The 19348-nt window shown below is 35.0% G+C and overlaps 1 protein-coding gene across 3 annotated transcripts in view; it reads left to right on the plus strand.

The window, feature by feature from the left end:
* The first annotated feature begins 495 nt into the window (after positions 1 to 495).
* LOC149080152 (eukaryotic translation initiation factor 2-alpha kinase 3-like) overlaps positions 496 to 19348 on the plus strand; it is a 60910-nt gene continuing 42057 nt past the window's right edge. For 2 of the 3 annotated variants that reach the window (XM_089239180.1, XM_089239181.1), the window contains exons 1-3: positions 503 to 753; positions 8465 to 8591; positions 15689 to 15886. In XM_089239180.1, the coding sequence (XP_089095306.1) occupies positions 617 to 753; positions 8465 to 8591; positions 15689 to 15886 (462 nt within the window). In that variant the 5' untranslated portion in view covers positions 503 to 616. Of the gene's footprint in view, positions 754 to 8464; positions 8592 to 15688; positions 15887 to 19348 lie in introns of all 3 variants that reach the window. The other variant, XM_089239179.1, reaches the window with a different exon arrangement.

The raw sequence follows: 19348 nt of genomic DNA on the forward strand, positions 1-19348 counted from the left end.
ATCTAGAAGTGTTGACTGAAGAGATCAGCTAAAATTAAGCTGTTCATGCAGACTATCGAGCCATCGACAGTGAATTCAATTTCAATTAATTTGGCAAACACCAATCTAATTTATCGTGACACTAATCAGAACTGATTGAATTAATATTTAGTCATGCCAGAGCTCTGGTTATAAAATTTTTCTAAAATCATATGGGGGGGGGGTGGGAGACATAAATTAAAATGAATTATAGAGAGATAGATGGCTTTTGCTCAGCCTAAAGATCTAGCAGTCTTTACGCGAATGACTATATTTGAAAAAACAAAACAGGACATTCCATTGATGCACAACTCGTGTTAAATAATGAATCCACTATTGAAAAATTTCAAAGTAAAGTTTATTAACTTAGTTGATAAAATGAACATTTTATAAAAATGAGTTGAAATACTATGAAAAAAAGAATTTCATTTCGAAAAATACGGCACGTCTAAATCAACATCACTGTCCAGTGAAGTCAAGTTTTGATGTTTACGCCGTGTATATCAGATAACTTGTTTACATTCCACATATGTTTTTTGAAATTTTACATGTCTAGAAGTGCGTACATTTTTTTTCGAAGTTTTGTGACACTGCCTGTATGGCTATGCAAATACTTCAGTATGTTCGGCATTTCGTGATTTTTTTTCTCGTGTTTGGGTATCAGAAATTACCCGTTCTCGTAGAGTGTACGATCTCTGATAGAGCTGATAATTTGAATGAATCATTGGAGAATCGGTAAATTAAGTTTAATTTATTATCGTGTCATAGTAATCAGTTCAATTGATATTAAAAATTTTCACTTACGTGTATGAGTGCTTTGAAACGGTGCAGTCTTTTCCATTGCTTCTGTGCCCTTAAATTTGGTAGTGGAATTCTCTTATAAGAATGATTAGATCGGGGCTTGTCAAATCGAAAAAAATTATAGTTGCTAGTTGAATTTCAAAAAATTCAAGCATGGATCTCGCTAAAAAAAAAGGAACTGCGCTATATAGTGTAATTCCTTTTTGGTGATGTGTTAGCAATTTTTTTCTTTGGCGAGAAAAACGTCCGAAAGCATGACGAGAAGTTGTTAAGAGTGAAGCAAAGTCATGCTTTCAGACATTCTTCTTGCCAAAAAATTAAAAAATCGTCAGCACATTGGTAAAAAGGGTATTATACTATGGCTGTTAAAATGAAAAATGACAATAAAAAACTAACCACGAAAATAATAACAAGCAAAACAACATTTTTAGACTAAACGAGGGATCCAGATCAAAAATAAAAAATCTAGACTAAATAAGTAATCAAGATTGAAAATATGATATCCTAGACTAGATTGGGGATCAAAATTGAAAATGAAACAACATATTATAAAATGAATAACACGGTTCATGAATAAAAATATGATTCCCCAGTACAAACTCAGTTATAAATAAAAACTAGGACTCTCTTATAAATAATACAATGGCCAGTGCAAAAAAGAATATAAATAGAATGTACAACCTGATAAGGAAGGGAATATTCCAACGAATGAAACTAAGTTCACAACATGCTACCAACAAATGGAAATAATGAATGGACAAAGAAGAAAAAGTTTAAAGGTCCGTTTACACACGTTAAGTGAGATTAACTAGTGAGCTAAATTTTAAGTTGTCAAATGCACACTTCAAAATGTATGCAGACGATAAGAGCCGTTTACTCAGGTTTTTAGTTGACAAGTAGTAAGTGCTTAAGTAATTTAGTGAAATAAAGGCAATTCTATTTTTTCCATTAAGTAGACCTATATGCATGCGCCAGTGGGCAGGGCCTTTCACTTGGAGGGGTCATTTTGCTCTCTCACATGGATGTTTATTTTGATCTCAAGTAACTGTAACACGCATGTGCCAGTTGCACTTGCCTCAATAAAAATTATCCAATGAGCATTACTTAATCACTTATCGTGTGGACACGGTTTTGAACAATTGGTAACATAAAATTTAGTTAACTACTTAATCACTTAATGCGTGTAAATGGGCTTTTAGCTGATTCAAATGCTATGTTATTAACACTATTGACACTTATCCACCTTAAGAGGAAAACAAAAGAAAGATTAAGAGTATAATGAAAAGGAAATCGCAATGTGCAATTGCGAAGAGATAGTTGACCGAAAAAATGCCAATAAAAGAAAATAGCCAATCAGAAATAGAAGCACCACAGACTAGAAAGTAAAATTATCAAAAAAAAAAAATTGCCAAAGAAAAAAAGGAATATACTAGGGGTTACCAGATTTGAAAACAGAAAGGAGAGGACTCCTGTGCGCGCACATTCAATAATGGTATTTTCTCCAGTTTTCACAACTGTACTGACAAAAAAACCATTTTAGTAATTTTCCCAACTGAAACAGAACCGCTAAAAAAAAGAAAAATGGAAATTTGTCTCTTTTTGCTTAAAAGGAATTGTTTTCATGGCCCACCCACATCCTGAATCAGGGCCCCCAGGCTGGGATCTTTTGCAACCCCCCCAGACTAGACTTTCACAGGCCCCTTTATGATGATTTCATAGCATAAATAAACAAAAAATGATGAAAATCGTCCCGGGTTTAGGACTGGATCCCTGTTAGCCCCACTGTTATGGGGGCCATGCTTGTTCCTGCCATCTGATCAGTTTTATTGCAGTACCCTCAGACAGTTTTTTTTCCTTTCTTGTGCGTGCTCCGAAAAAAAAAATTGTTGACAAAAAAGCAACATTGGCCAAAAAAAAAAAGTCTGGTAGAGGCGATTTATGAATCACCACAGAAATCACCATTGAGTGGTTTTTTCCGCATCTTTTTTTTTATTTCGGAATGGAACAGGTTACACCTCCTCCCTCCCCACTTCAGTTTACAGCAATAGATGGTGACAAACAAGGTATTCTCAAAATGCATGTTGCAGTTTTCTTCTTCCAGAGCTGTCTTTCGGACTGTCTTTTTCATGTTATACAATAGCAAGTTGGTCCATTACAATAGCATATTCTGCCCTGCACGGCAGACTCAACTCAACATCGAGTTAAACAGTATCATCAACAACAACATCAACACAACTGACATTGAGTCGGCTATGGTGGAGGCAACTTAGGTTTTTGTATTTATTTTCTTTTATATTTTAAATAATACAATCGTGGCAAAATATGATTTCAGCAAATGATACGTTTCAGCAAAAAAGTAATAAAAATAAAAAGTACAACCTGACAAGGAAGTGTTCCAAAAGAAAACAATGAAGGTTATTGACATGGAATTCCTTTAACAAAACATACTGCAGACAGTCAACAAATGGAAAAAATGGTACTGTGAGGGAAAAAAAAGCTTTAGCTAATTCAAACATGGGATTACTACAAGTGACTATCCGTGACTTTACCTTAAGATGACAAAAGAAAGACCAACAACTAAGGAATATCAAATGACAAACCTACAAGCCGAAAGAGATAGCAGACTGAAAAAAAACCAACAAAAGAAAATAATGACAGGAAAAAGGGCCAAAACAGGCTAGAAAAGAAATCTCCAAAGAAAATAAAAAGAGGATTATACTATTTCTGTTTCGGTCAGAAAACTTCACTAAAAATTATCAGAAGCTTAGCCTTTTTTATATTATTTGAAGACTAGCAGACTGTAGCTGCTACTGTAGTTATTATAGTTGTTCCAGTCAAAAAACTTTACTAAGAATTATGATATGCTTAACTTTTTTGTACAGTGTGACCTGCTTATATCAAAGTCGGAAAAAAAACAGTGAAACTGTTATACCTGAGCTTTGTTATACCCATATCGCCTTGAAAAATGACGCGTTCTCAAGCAAAATAAAACATTTTGCATGCCTAATACGCATTTTTCATTAATCTGTTCTTGAAATGAATAGATTGAAATAATGTATATTTTAATGAAGATTAAGAATTTTGAATTAAAATCTAACATAATTGAATACATCAATAAAAATATGTGTCAATTATTGCTTTTATTTTCCTTGATATTTTTGTGGACTTTGAACATTTAACATTTGAATCAGTTTTGCCAAATGAGCATGCAAAATGTAATGCCTTTTCTTTTAGTGGTAAGAACACAAACACTAGAAAATGTTTTCGTTTCATTTTTTCAAACCATTTAAACAAAAAATAATGAACTTTGAGCAATTCAGAATTTTTTTGATACCTCGCTTTCTTTTTGCATTTTTGGCTTTCAACCTACTGTATAACTACAATTTTTGAAACAATGAGTACCATTTCGCACTTGGACATTCCCAAAATTTATTTGCATGTGATGAAACAACCCCAACTAAGGCAGAATCTAGCTTGAGAATGGCAAATTTGCACTAAAGGTAGTTTTGGAGGTTATAGATTCTTAGGAATAAATAACCTCAATCCTTTCTTTCTAATGAGGTTGTCTGGGAACAAAATAAGATTAACAGAGAAATGTAGAAAAAAAGGAGCAAAATAGGATATTACTACTACCAAATATTATACTATTATTATACCAATTATACTACCCAAAACATCCTACTAGAATGTTAGAATATCTTTCAGGGGAAAAAAGGAGACATCAGTTGCAAAAAGGTAAATTTACAGATAAGAAGATTTGGATACTACAAAGAATTTGTGAAAATTCCTTGTTTGAAAATCAGTCAAAAATTTATTATAAGCATACTTTGCTGAAATTGATGCCCATGATAAGCAATTGGAATAGCATCGATAAGCAATATAAAATTTACAGGACAGGGGAAAACTTCATTGTCTGTAAAAATTTGTAATATCCATGTCTGTTATAAGCGAGTCTGTATTATTTGAAGCAAAATCAATATTATCTGCTTCTAAAACAAATGGATATTGAGGGTTGAATATGTCTGCTCTTTTTCTTAAAAAAATTTAATTTACATTAACCCTAAAATTCAGTTACATATATCACCCATTTAGAAGTGTTGCATTGTACTGCACAGTGGCGGATCATGATTTTGGGAGGCCCCAGGCGCAACCTGATCTGGAGGCCCCCTATCAGGGGCGGATTAAAGGTAGGGGCTGTCACCCCCCCCCCTCCCCGAGAGCAGAAAAATTAAATGGAAAAATGTTCTCTACGTTTTTGACAGAATAACAAACCAAGAAAATAAATTTGCTTAAAAAAGGGGGAAAATTCAGAATTTTTTCCAAAAAAAATCAGAACCGTCTTGAAAAATTGAACACATGGTCACAACCACCGCCCCCACCCACAAATTTGCGTTTATCCACCACTGCACCCTTTTGGCCCTAATAAGAACGAGATGGTTCACTAAAATGAACAATATTATGAAAATCATAACTTTTTTTTATTTTTGCATCACCATAAACCATAAACACAATAATAAGATAAGGAAATATAATGATATTCTCTGGTACTAGATGAAAAATAATCACACTCCCATTAAAAAAAAAAATCACAGTAAAATTCTGCATCATATTTTTAGTAATCTAAGATGTCCGTCCTGGTGCCTTCAGCCACACGGCAAAAATGGAGATCCGTCATAGTTTTAGTAATTTAATATTACTGATTAATAAAGATTTGATAATATCTCAAATATAATATATTTGATTTGATATAAAGATACTGATAATATTTAATAGAAAAACATTTCTTCAATAGAGGGAATGGAGGGAAGAAATTATATCAGAGTAAATATAAGAATTATATTTTTAATGGAAGAAATTAGTTCAGAATGAATTAAATTTAATGAAAGAAATTATTTCAGAATGAGTTTATTCTATTTTATTTTTACTATTATTATATTAATTATTATTATTTTCTCTTTCAGCCACCTCGTTGGGCACTCTGCCTGTTGTGGCCTTTGCCTTTGTATTATTTGTATTCAGAGTGAATAAAAATCTTCTATATTATGCTCCAAGGGCGTAGCCAGGGGGGGGGGGACTTGGGGGTCTGGTCCCCCCCCCCCCGAAATGTGAGAAAATGACCGAAAAAAGGGAAAAAGATGGCCAAATCCTTTGTTCTGTCACTTTGGTCCCCCCCCCCCGAAATGAAAGTGGTCCCCCCCCGAACGAAATTTCTGGCTACGCCCCTGTTATGCTCCCCCCCCCCCCCGTTTCGTTTAATAACGAAAAATGCCACAGTATAACATTGTGGCCCGCGTACTTTATAAAATGTTTCAATATGGCCTGTTATGCCTCAAAGGTTGAAGACCCCTGCAGTAGACTCTCGCTAATCCGGTACGTATTAGACCACGGTGTGCCAGATTTTACCGAAATTGCTGGATTAACTTTGAAGAAACCCATTGAAATAATATATGAAATTTCGTGCAAAGACATAGTCAGGACTTGATCAGCAGTTAAGAAATATTAGAACGTGTTAAGGAGTTAGGGCATCAGGAGAAAAGTGACACCACACCACCTAAATATCCTGGACTACTGGACGTGCTGGATTAGAGCACGACCGAATTCTCGAGAGACTACTGTAGTTGAATTGAAATGCTCAAATAAAAATTTATCAGATAATTTATATATTTTTAGTTTTGCTTACCGTTATTTTTGGAGATTCTGCAATCTAAATCCTAAAGGAAATCTTGAGGATCGGCATGAAAAATTTTTTCATTACAATAACACACATTACAATTACATTAACAATAAACACTTTTCGGTCTGACACAAAGATGTTGTCTACCCAAGCCTCCTTGACCAATCCAAAAATGTAGCTCTTTTTTTAGAAAGAAGGAAAAGAAACCCCCTTGATTTTTTTCAGCTGGGGAGGGAGTGTTTAAAAGAGAAACAGAAAAATCACGTGATTCAGAATGCATGTCATTCAGCATTCATTTCAAACCCCAAATTTTTTTTTATTCATATGGTCGTATGGTTCCAGTCATAGATTGCAAATGTATATGTTGTTTGAACCAGCTTATAGTATTTCATTCAAACAAGTGGGAGGCAAAATCACAATAAGAGCTCTACTACATTCATTTTAATTAGTACGAGTGTCTCTTCCTGTCGATGTCGCCGCTTGCCGATAGCCATCTTGCCATCCATTATACTGTATACAAAAGCTTACACCAAAGCTGTCGTATTATCGGCGCCCATAAAAGCATTTAATATCACATTAGCACATCTGTTTATGCCTTCACTCCAATTTTCATTTCGGACAGACATTAGGACCTGCTGTTCTCACCCCTCCTCCTGCTTGTGCCCTTAGGGAAATACTGTTTGAAAATGACCCTCCCTGAATGATCGCTTTACAATGTCTCTTCATTCTTTGTCGGGGAAGAACTGGCCCTTGAGAGCTGCGTCTTGTAAATTGTTCTTTTCTTTCAGTTCCCATTTTTCTTCCCTTTATACGTACAGTATACATAAAAAAAAAAAAAATTGCGGTTAAAAAAAAAATAGGGAGAGCAGATACTGTACTTAGTTCAAGAGATTTGTTGATGCGCATGTAAATTCATATGTAGGATGAAGCACACAACTATTTGGAGGCCCCCCCCGCTCTGCCGAGGCCTCATGCGCCTGTGCGGTAATCCGCCACTGGTACTGCATTGAATTTTTTTTGTAATGTAATAAAACTGCTGTTAAAAAATGTTCCCTAAAAAATGTATAAAACAAATTATGGCATTCTTTGTGGTAAAATAAAAATATTATTATGTATTATTCAACATACAGTGAAATCTTGGTATAACAATAATCTAAGAACCATGGAAAAATATCATTGTAGAGAGATTATCGTTATATTGAGGCAGCAGTTTACTCTTAGACTGTAGGCATTTCCAAACAATACTTGAAAAAATATTGATGTATGGAGTATCATTGTAGCAAGGTTTCAGTGTATTTGGGAATTGGTTTTTTTAATCTTCATTGTAAGCATATAGTGCTGATAAAGTTTTCAAGTATTTTCCAGGTTAATTAAATCGTTGTATACTAAATAATATTTTGAAGAATTTTTTTTTCGTTTTTAGGCCTTAATTAGAACTAAAATGACCTATCAGAAATTTTTCATGATAATTATTGCATTTTTCATAATGTGGTACTTGAAGGGTTAATCAATTGGACTGCTTTTATATAAAAGGAACTGAGTGCTATTAAATCAAAACCAAGAAAAAACTATTTCAAAATATCTTCGATTTAGTTATCTCTTCAGTTTGGTTGTCGGTTTAAGTGCACAGAGATAGCATCGCAGCCTATATGTCACTTGGTTCTATTTAGATAAAAAAATCTCACCTCTTTCAGTAGTTCAGATGTCGGTATATTTCAAAAATGTTAAAAATGGCACTTGGTTCCTTTTATATAAAAGCCGTTCAATTTTTATACATTTCCATTCTATACTATATTTTTGAAGGAAAAATAATCCAACTTTTGTGTAATAAATTTTTCTATGAAATGGTTCAAAAAAATTATTCAAATTTTATGCTCTGAATTAGAGCAACTTAAAGGATTATGATAAAGATTTGAAATCACTTGAACTAATTTTGAAACAATTTAACAATTTATTTTTTTTCATTCTCAGAAGTTTCATAATTGTGAGCACTGCAGATGGGGGTTTATCAGCATTTAATCCTGATAATGGTGAAATTGTATGGAGTGTGCGAACTGATCCAGGAGAGTTGATATCATCTAGCTTGAAAAAGTTGGAGGTATAAGCTAATTTTTTTTTCTGATTTCAGTTACATGTTCAAACTTAACTTATACTAATGATGAAAATTGAATGTTTTCATAAAAATCACCTTACCATTCACACATTTGCGAACTGCTACAATTTATCCATAATGTAGTTTCTTCAGATGGCTGCACTCAAGTACGTATCTATGGGCAAAACTCTCTCAATACTACTGAAATAATTTTTTTCTTCTCACATGCAAGGTGTGGATAAAAAGTCTGACATTTTAAAAATTAATAAAAAATCAACCAATTGACATAAAAACAATGTGCAAACCACCCCTTTTTGTTTCGATTGCTACATTTTTTTTTCTAATGTGTCATGGACTTTTCTCACTCTCTGTGTATATTAACCCGTCGCATGTCACAAATCTTCTCAATTTGTTAAACAAAATGCATTTCAGGTTTCTCTGAGCAGAAAGTAGCCAAAAAAGGAAAATTTGATTACATTAATTTACAGTAATAGGGGGGGGGGGGAAAGACGTCTCTCTGTAGTTCGATTTTTTTATCATGTGTGGATTCCAAACTGGTTTTCATGATGTATTTGTGTGTAAAGATAAATATATAACAGTAGAAGGTTTAAGATAACACAAAAATAGACAATGTATAGCTACAGTACACGGAAACTAGGGGACATCTATGAGTAAATATTTGGTGAGTTTATAGTTTTCTGCCAAACTTGAAAGTGGCATGAAACATCTGTTTTTTGGAATAGAGCTGTAATGCATAGTATTTCAGTCCGTAATGAAATAAAAGTTCTCAGTGCCAAGGTGGGAGGCACAGGCCAGTCATTTGGGGGGAGGGAGCTGCTCCTGGCTTTAAAAAATACACTATAAATGGTATAAATATACAAATATATCTATATGCATACATTGAGTACATGTTCTTTGTCCCCCCTCCTGGAAAAATTTGAAATGACGGCCCTGAGATGAGAGATTTCATTGTATAATGTAGACCTCCATTGATTTGGATAATCATTGTCATAGATCAGGAGTCTTCAACCTGTCTCGAGTGGGGAGCACTGCCTATACCCATCATCGAATGAAGAGCATACCTTATGACAACTTTGACATTCATATATCTGAAATCTGCATTAACTGTAATCATTGAATGAAATTTTTACTAGGTATTCAATCGAAGCATTGATCAAGTGTTCACGAGCATGAAATCGGACATGTGCATTGATCACTCTTAATGCTTCAAGAAGCACTATGGTGCTCACGAGGAACAGGTTGGAGATGGCTGTCATAGATTAAGAGCAGCACCAAATTGTTAGAAAAATAAGTTAAAAAACTTTTTTTTTCCGCAAGTGCAGAGCCCGTCAATGCTAGAGGCCATGTGCTGCTGCAGCTTTAACCCATCTCGGGGGGTGGGAGGGGGGTGAAACTGAATGCTGGATGAAATATTAAATAATACAGCTAACTCAAACATTTATGTGATTTGATTTTTTTTTTACAGTCCCCCTGAACTTTTAATCAACTGAGTTCATCTGAATGAAAGTAGGTAAGTCAAGGAACCGTAACATCACGCCAAAAATAAACAACAGTTATATTATTTAAGAAAATAAAGAATTATATAAGCACTTCATATGATTTCTGAGAACAGAAAATGTCCGTAAGAAAAGTGCATTGTCATATGTTCGCTTCTTTTTCTATGAATTTATTTTAAAGTACATCCCCTCAGACAAAGACGAGCATGAAAAAAAAATTATTGTGAGTGGGAAAAAGAACATGTTTTTAATCTCTCCCACGCGAAGTTTTAGGGTTGCTTTGTTAGGTACACATACACAGCATAACAATAGCAGTGAAGGAATGGTGTTTCTATTTATTCCATTTAACTCTTGACATAATATTACATCAGAAACACTGAACAGGTTAATGAAAGATCCTTCAGCTGCCTGGCAGTTGTGTGGTTTCAAGCATGTATGTCTACTAATACTAACAGATTCCCTGGATGGATCATGCAGATCCCTTGGGAGCATGTGAGGATCACATTATTAAAATAAATTTTCTCCCAGTATTTTGAAATCATGTATGTCAATCTTCACCAACTAGCTATGGCAACAAGGAAATTTCATATATGTTTGTGATAGGCAGAACAAGAGCATTTGAGTGATGTTTCATCAAACTGCTAAACGATCTGGTTAAATTGATATACAGGGTGATTCAGAAAAGATGGAAAAACTTTAAGAGGTGATAGTACTGTTTACCGTTGGTAAAAATTGTGACACAATATTTGTGTGGTGTTGAAAAGAATATGGTGATAAGCTCACAACTCAGGCAAACAACAGAGCATCAGGATAGAGCAAATAACAAGACGCTAGTGATCGGGACAGAGAAAAATCTGAAAGATAATAACAAATTTGTGAAATTTGTCCTGCAAATTCTGTTGTTTCCATGATGTCAGGAATGACTGGTTTCAGGACCTATCAACAGAGAATTTGGATGAATGGGGTTTAATATAGTCACCACGTAACCTTTATTCTTACTATGTTTCCCCTCAGATACATCTCCTTGGATCCATGCCTATGAAAGTTCAGTAGTCACTTTAGTTACCGCTGTGGTGATCGAGTTGTCATAGTGACGAACTCACATCGCAAGGTCCCAGGTTCAAACTCCACCATCTCTACAGTGGTGGTTGGCTGAAGTTGATTTTCTGTGGTTCCCAACTTCCAAGTGCAGATGCGAGCCGATCTCCCAGTGAAAAAGTCTCGCCACTTGGAGCAACAAGCCTACGAACAGTACAAATATTCAATCATTGAACTTCACTTCTGAAATATAGATGGCAGCGCTGAAAAATCGGACACAACACTAGATACACACTCAGACTGTTAGGTACACACACTTCCAACACAACTCACTAGGTAGTAAATTGCCTATGGCAATAGACCTGAGTTGTGCTGAGTTTGAAAGAAAGAAAATGAGTCACTTTAGTTTAGTGGTGCTATCAGGTTAAGAGTACCTGCTTTGTCTCTCCTCAAAGATCATTAAACATACTTCCATATGGATTATGACACATATTGTCTTTGTTTTCACTGAAATGTCAACTGATGAAAATGAGATGCTATTGTAGAAAAAGTTGTGTTGAGAAATCACTGATGTAACATCTATATTTAAGTCACAAATATTTGAAAATATTTTGCTTACAACAACACATGCATTCAGCACTAATTTCAAAAACTTAATAATCTCATCTCAACTTGTGTGTGTAGAGCTACATGAATAATAATCACCACTATGAAGAAAAATTTTTTATGGGAAATTTCATGTTTCCGTCAGTACAATGAAAATGAAAAAAAAAAGAAGGTATTAACCTGGGCAGTCAATGTAGAAAAAGGTTTACTGATTATTTAAACTGTCTGATAATTAAACAAATATGTGTGAGAATCTCACTCGATAGGTATAATTTCAGTTTTTTTTGTTTCTATCGCGTGAGATTCTCACACATATTTTTTTAATTATCAGACAGTTTAAATAATCAGTAAACCTTTTTTTTTTTCCAGTACCCATTCCATTGGTATAAAAAAAACTGGGGGCACAGGAAGAGCATATACATTATTACTTGGCAAGGTTAACCAACTTCCTTTCTCAAGCTTTTTAATAATCTCATTTTGTTTTTTTTTTTGAACGAGTTTAATGTTTCAATTGCAATGATATTGCACTCACAAGAAAAACTACGGACATGCAAATAAGACACTATAACATGAAGACTGAGAATCAAATCCAAGCAAAGACTGCCGCAATGGGTGAAATACATTACAGACATGAAGATGTTTTGATGTAGATCTGATCAACGGTCAAACCATGACTCCACATCATGATGGGCTAATCTCCCTAGACTAAAAATGTGGACTGGCACATCAGAGGAGTGAGAAGATTGTGGTAAAAATCTAATATTTTGTCAAAAATTTTGGAACTTAAGTCAAATTGTTAAAGTTTGAAAAAAATATGTGTGAAATTTTGTGCAATAGAAATGAAACTTCTAGGTTGTTAAGTCTGATTTGACATGATCAGATTCACCTCGCCTCACATCTATCTGTTACAAGATATATTAAAGCCTATAAGTTTATCGCATAAGTCTAACTACTAAACTAGTTGGTTTGTGCTAGCTGAAATTGGACACAAAAAAACTTTTGACTCAAATATATTGACCCAATGTGGATCTAACAGGCATTTGACACTCTTGGAAATCTCAAAAACTCGAAGTTGGGAAATGATGCAAGTCTAAGTGTGAATTTTCGGTCACTGATCGGGACTAAATTTATTGAGATCAAGAGGTTTCGGAAGTGTTATGCACTTGTGAAACACTCAGCTTGAGCTTAATGTGAGGGATTTTGATTTCTGAGTAAATTTTGGGGTTTGCTGAGAACCGTGTTGCAAAATATCATGGGTGCTTGAGCACATACTGCACCCCTGTCTTTGATGCCACTGTTGATCACTGTGTGTCTGGCTCAGAGCCATGAATCAAACTGGGTGGGGAAGGAGGGGAGAAAAAAATTAATTTTTTTTCATAAAATATTGAATTTTTAATAAATTCCAAATTATCACTTTCAATCGGTCAACATGATCATTAATTAGTTCTGGAGTTATTTCTTTTATTAATTTCCAATTTTTCATTAATTTTTGTTCATTTTTCAATGAAATGCTGTGTTTAGATATATAGCATTCCTATGAACAAAACAAACACGCTATCTTGTGACATGTAATTTCATTATATTGCCACTAGCTACAGCCACTATAAACCTCAACCTAACTTGTCTGCCATGTTTGTACAAAGAGTGACGTGAATATGATTGCTACAGCCAATGGTTGTTCCCTATGCAGTCTTTTTTTGTCATGATTATACATCACTTTGAACATGAAATGACAATTTAAGATGGTAAGTGGTGTGTCTGCTTGGTACATTCAAGGCACTTTACAACTGGCTAATCTCCCTCCCCTATTAAACGCTACTAAACAGGGAATGCTGGTGCCCTCATGGCATAAACATAAAAAAAATTGCAACATGCATACTTGCCAACTACTAGGGAATTTCAATAGTTTGTACTGATTCCTACCATAAAATACAAAACTATGGCAAATCGTGGAAAACTATGGTAGTCTGATTTTTTTTGGAGAATTCTTTGAATTCCATTATCCTATCGAGTACAAAGTGACGTCATGCAAAGGCTGCATCCCTAAAGAATAAATATCAAATTAATAAGAATTCAACAATTAATAAAAAAAGGTGCAGTTTGCACTAAGATAGCTTATTGCAGCCTATAATTCTTTTTGATAAATAAAAAATAAAGTTAAAATGTCACTCAGAGGGTGCTGTAAAATGAAAAACTTGACATCTATATATATATATATATATAATTGATTTTCTGTGTGTGTATGTTCTCTATACAAATCTACAAATTCAAACCAATCTTTGCCGAATTTTGTATTTGTACCGAACAGGCCCCCAACTTGAACGATAAGTTACTTTAAAAGCAGGGTTGGCAGGTTTTTGATGGTTTAAACCGTCATTTCAAAAACCCTCCATCAAAAACCTTTGTCAAAAACTGTCACCTGGCTGGTGATCCCTGGCCAAAGTCTGATAACAAAAGACATGATTCGAGATCATCCTCAAGTTGGCATATTTTTTTGTGATAATTATGTCCATGTTAGTTATGGCAACCCATCAAACCACAGTCATGATGCGGTAGTCATTTTTTTTCCTTCAAAATTGTGGCAGAGAAAAACTATAAGTTGAATATAATTATTTTTATAGTTTTTTCTCTCAAATTTCACTTTTTTTCTGGTCACATAGAGCTAATCCAATACAGCTGCTATATAGACATGTATCATGCATTGGCGATTAAAAAAATGTATTTGGCACCTTCCGGGCCATCTTACATCAGCACATCAAGCTTTGGCCAGGGATATCCGGCCACTTTGCGAAATGGTTGGTCAAAGTCTGAATCATTTCTGCACTTCAGACATTGGCCAAAACTTTTGGCCAATTCACAAATTAGCTGCACTTTTTGCTTTGCTAGTAACATATATAGATGATGTACGTGAAAATGAACTGTATAATATTAGTTTATTTGTGCTAGCTGAAATGATATATATATATATATATATAAACATTCTAAATACTGCTGAAAGGGGTTGAACATGCGTTTGAAGAGAATGGGAATCTCACAAACTTGTTTGCCACAGTATATCACTTTGATTCCCTGCCCCCCCCCCCCCCAGAGACTGGAAACCAGATGGCTCCCGAATTCTGTCTATTTCATGTTTTTGGGTTGTGGAATGATTCAAGTCAAAACGTGATTTTGATGTCACCAGTCAGATAAAATGTGGGGCCCTGGGTCAAATATGGGGTTTTTGAAGTTATTAAAAGTTTTCAACATTCCAAACTTATGTCTCGTATAATTTCTCATTTTCATTAATTCTAAAGCTTCCCATTAACTTTCAATTCTATTAATTATATATAATTATATATTTTTAACAAACTATGTTAATTTATTCATTAATTTTGGACTTCAGAGTATGCAGTAATTCAAATCTGATGAAAGAATTGATAAATCAGATATTATTACTTTCAATCAGTCAAAAGTTGAATTAGTTCTGAAGTTATTTGTTAAATTTCAAATTTTCATTTCGTTCATTCAATTTCTTTTATATACAGTATTCTGCATATATGCATATATATAGTGCTCGAAATGATAAATAGAACCTTCAACACCAACTAAAATTTCTTTTCCCTTCAAACTGTACATGACTTGAACACCATACACATGTTCATCCTCCTCACCACCACCAATCTAACGTAACTTCATCTATGGAACTGGTTTTTTCACTTCAAAAAACAAACAAAAAGTGTTATTGTATCATTTAGTAACTTGAGTGAAACAACCAAAATCTAATTGATAAACACTGAAAATTTTCATGCGCATATAAACCTATGACTTCAGTGAGGCAGATACAGTCATTGATGCTAAAAAATATGAATGGCTGTATGTGTTATAATATTTTTATTTAGATTTTTGCTTGATGTCTGAACTTGTTATTGAACTTATTAATGCTTTATTGAAATTTAATTCCAGATAAATGAACGCGGCAAGAAAATTAGATTGGTGCCTTCACTAGATGGTAATCTCTTTAAATTTGATGGCAAAAAACTAGAACCACTTCCAGTATCAGCAGAAGCTTTGTTAAGAAATTCATACAAGGTCGGTGATAACTTGTTGATTATTGGGGGTAAGGAAATCACTGGATATGGAATAAATATGAAAACTGGTGAGGTATATGATATTTTTTATTTCTTTAGCTTTCTTACCATTAAAATGAATTATTTTATGTATACAGGGTGATTCAATAAGCAACCTTTTTGGCAAGAATAGGTGAAGCCCCATATTTATATATATGATTCAAATTTACCTTATTTTTCTTAAAATAATATTGTCCTATTGAAACAACAATACAGTCGAATCTCGCTTTAGTGAACCTGGGATATAGTGAACTGTCGGTTATAGTGAACTTTTCAGTGGTCCCAAAGCAACACCAATTTAACTAATGTTATTTTAAATGTTTATAGTAAACTGCTGAGAAAATGAAAGTCTGCTTACAGTGAACTGAAATGTCCCTTCCGCAGATTTTTTTTCCAGTTTTTCAAAGGAAAGATTGCATATATCAGAATCCTGAAAGACAACATTCCTTGAATTCTGTGTCAAATCCTACTCTTCACCCTCTCTATCGTTTCTAGGTTCACTGGCCCACTACAAGACCCCGCTTTTTTCGAATCATCCCTTAAAAAATTGGAACAATAATGGAACAGACCTAGAGGACAAGGTTTCTAGAATAGGCAGTGTTTCCGAAAGTGGGCGATGGAATGGTCCAAGGGGCAAAAGAACCTACTGATTCGACATAGGATCCTATGGGTTTACTTGAGTTGGGGGGCGATGAGAGGAAAAAATTTCTGATGAAGGGGGCGATGGAACAAAATGTTTGGGAGACTATGGCCTTTTTTTTTCTTTTTTTTTTGAAGCCGAGCACAACTCAGGTCTATCGCCATGGGCAATTTACTACCTAGTGAGTTGTGCCGGAAGTGTAAGTATGTGTACCTAACAGTCTGAGTGCGTATCTAGTGTGTTGTGTATGATTTTTTTTAGTGCTGCCATCTATATCTCAGAAGTGGAGTGAAGTGTAATGACTGAATATTTGTACTGTTTGTAGGACTGTTGCTCTCTTTGGCGAGACTTTTTAACGGGGAGATCAGCTTGCATTTGTGCCTTGAAGTTGGGAACCACAGGAGACTATGGCCTAGAGCAGCGGTTCTCAACCTTTTTTGACTCGCTGAGCCTTTTTCAGTATTCAGTATATAATTTCTATGGCGGAACCCTGTTCAACTCGAGGAGCCCTTTTTCGTACATAATTTTTATGGCAAAACCTTGTAGGCCTCTCTTATTTACTTATCTATTAAATTTACTGATTCATTTTATTTTCCTCGAGTCGCCGCGGAGCCCCTGGGAGTTGCACATGGAGCCCTTGGAGCTCCGCGGAGCACCTGTTGAGAACCGCTGGCCTAGAGGCATCTGATGTCCCCCTCCTTTCTATCTCCTGCCACTGTCTTCATATCTGTATGACCGCTTCAGACTAAATAGACATTTTGCCATTTCAACAGTATTTTTAAAAACAAATGAATGATTTTTGGTTAATTGATGATAAAATAAAAATAATCAAATGCATTGAAGATGGAGCCAATCTGGGTCATAGCATATCTTCTCACGGCCCTGGGGCAGACATTTTCTTGGGGACCTTTTAAAAAGAAAAATAATGCAAAATAAGTGTGCATTTTTTGTGAGAGTCCCCATTTTGTTCAGTGCCCCGGTTACCCAGCTAGTTACAGCCTAGGAGCCAGCAATCGGCAATATGTAAGGAATTTTCCTTATTGAAATCTACAGTTTCCAACATTTAGAAAAGTATTTAAGTGATTAATAATTTATTTGTTAATTGTGTGTTATCGCAGTGAATTTTTCCAACAAAACTACCATCAGATGCTAAGAAATAGCAATGTTTCAACAATTTGGATATAATGAACCTTTTATTGGGTCCACAGATGGCTCACTATAATGGAGTTTGACTGTATTATGATAATTTGATATTAACAATATTATATTCAGCAAGTATTTGATAGCATCATTAACCTTGATTTAATGACACCTCTGTTATAATGACAAAATTTTATGGAGTCTTGAATGCAGGGGTGGGAACTCTGCGCCAATTGCGCCGCACTGTGCCAAAACTAATATCTTGCGCCATCCTGCTCCAATAGCGTATTTTCGCATTTTTCTGCGCCAAATAGCGAATTTTGCTTCAGTATGCCCGGAATTTCGGAAAGGACGGCAAAAAAATTTTGTTCCTGCTAGCCACAAAACGTTTCTTTACGAGAGAGAAGAGCGTGTTTTATTCCACTATACTTAAACTATCGGCCCCTGATCGGGCTTTCCATCGTGAAACCCTGATATTGTCCGTGATCGTGGAACTGAAGATGGCTTGCAATGCCTTTCAGCTTTAAAGTGCAAATTCGAGTGTTTCCGTTTAAAAAAAAAAAGTCGTCACTGGAAGCAGCAGAAATTACTGTAGTCGATTGTCATTGTGTTAATCCCGATGTTTCGTGAAAAAAATTTTCATTCCGGGAGTAAAAAGAGCATGTCCGCCGAATTACGAATGTTAGTTTAGAAACTTTGCCGAATAACGAGCGTTAAATCGCTAATTTTGCCGAATAACGAGCGTTAAATCGCTAATTTTGCCGAATAACGAGCGTTAAATCGCTAATGTTGCCGAATAACGAGCGTTAAATCGTCAATATCGCCAAATAACGAGCGTTAAATCGTCAATCTCGCCAAATAGCGAGTGTCAGATCGCCAATCTCGCCAGATAATGAGTGCTGAATCGCCAAACATCGAGTTGATTCTTCCGAAATTCTCTCCCATTTTGCAACAATTTCTTTCCAAGTATAAAAAAATTAAAAACTTATAAAATTTTTTTAGCTCATTTGAAGTGCTGCTGTTCAAGGCAGCAAATAGTGCCCACAGTAACCAAAAATCATCTTAAATAGACGGGTGCAAAAAATTTTATGATAGCCGCTCTTTCAAACAAGGTGTCAAAAGCCTAAAACACAAAAATCAAGTTGACGAAAAGATATTTGATAACAAAAGACAGTGCAGTTTTATTTTGAAAAGGGTTGAGGGTTAACGAAAATATTCTTGTTAATTTCACTGTTCCAATTTATAAATATCTGCTCCGAATCTCATATTTTGCTGCTCCAAATCTCGAATTTGCTGCTCCAAATCCTGAATTTGCTGCTCCAAAACTGCTCCAAATCCTGAATTTTGCTGCTCCAAAGCTGCTCCGAAATGGACTTAGTCACTTCCCACCCCTGTGAATGTCATTATAACAGAGTTTCACTGTATTGAGTTGTTATAGACCAGCGGTTCTCAACCTTTTTGGACTCGCGGAGCCCTTTTCAGTATATAATTCCTATGGCGGAGCCCCGTTTCACTCAACGAGCCCTTTTTGCATATCATTTTTTATGGTGGAACCGTGTAGGTCTCTTATTTTTTATTTATCTATCAAAGTTACTGATTTGTTTTATTTTCCTAGAGTTGCCGCGGAACCCCTGGGAAGTGTACACGGAGCACCGGTTGAGAACCGCTGTTATAGACCATTGTTGATCAGCCTTACCCTATTATTGTTGGTTAATT

The sequence above is a fragment of the Pholcus phalangioides genome, unplaced genomic scaffold (assembly GCF_987345545.1).
Source record: "Pholcus phalangioides strain wild (caught in Gottingen) unplaced genomic scaffold, Ppha-v1.0 ptg000011l_1, whole genome shotgun sequence".
NCBI lineage: Eukaryota > Metazoa > Arthropoda > Arachnida > Araneae > Pholcidae > Pholcus > Pholcus phalangioides.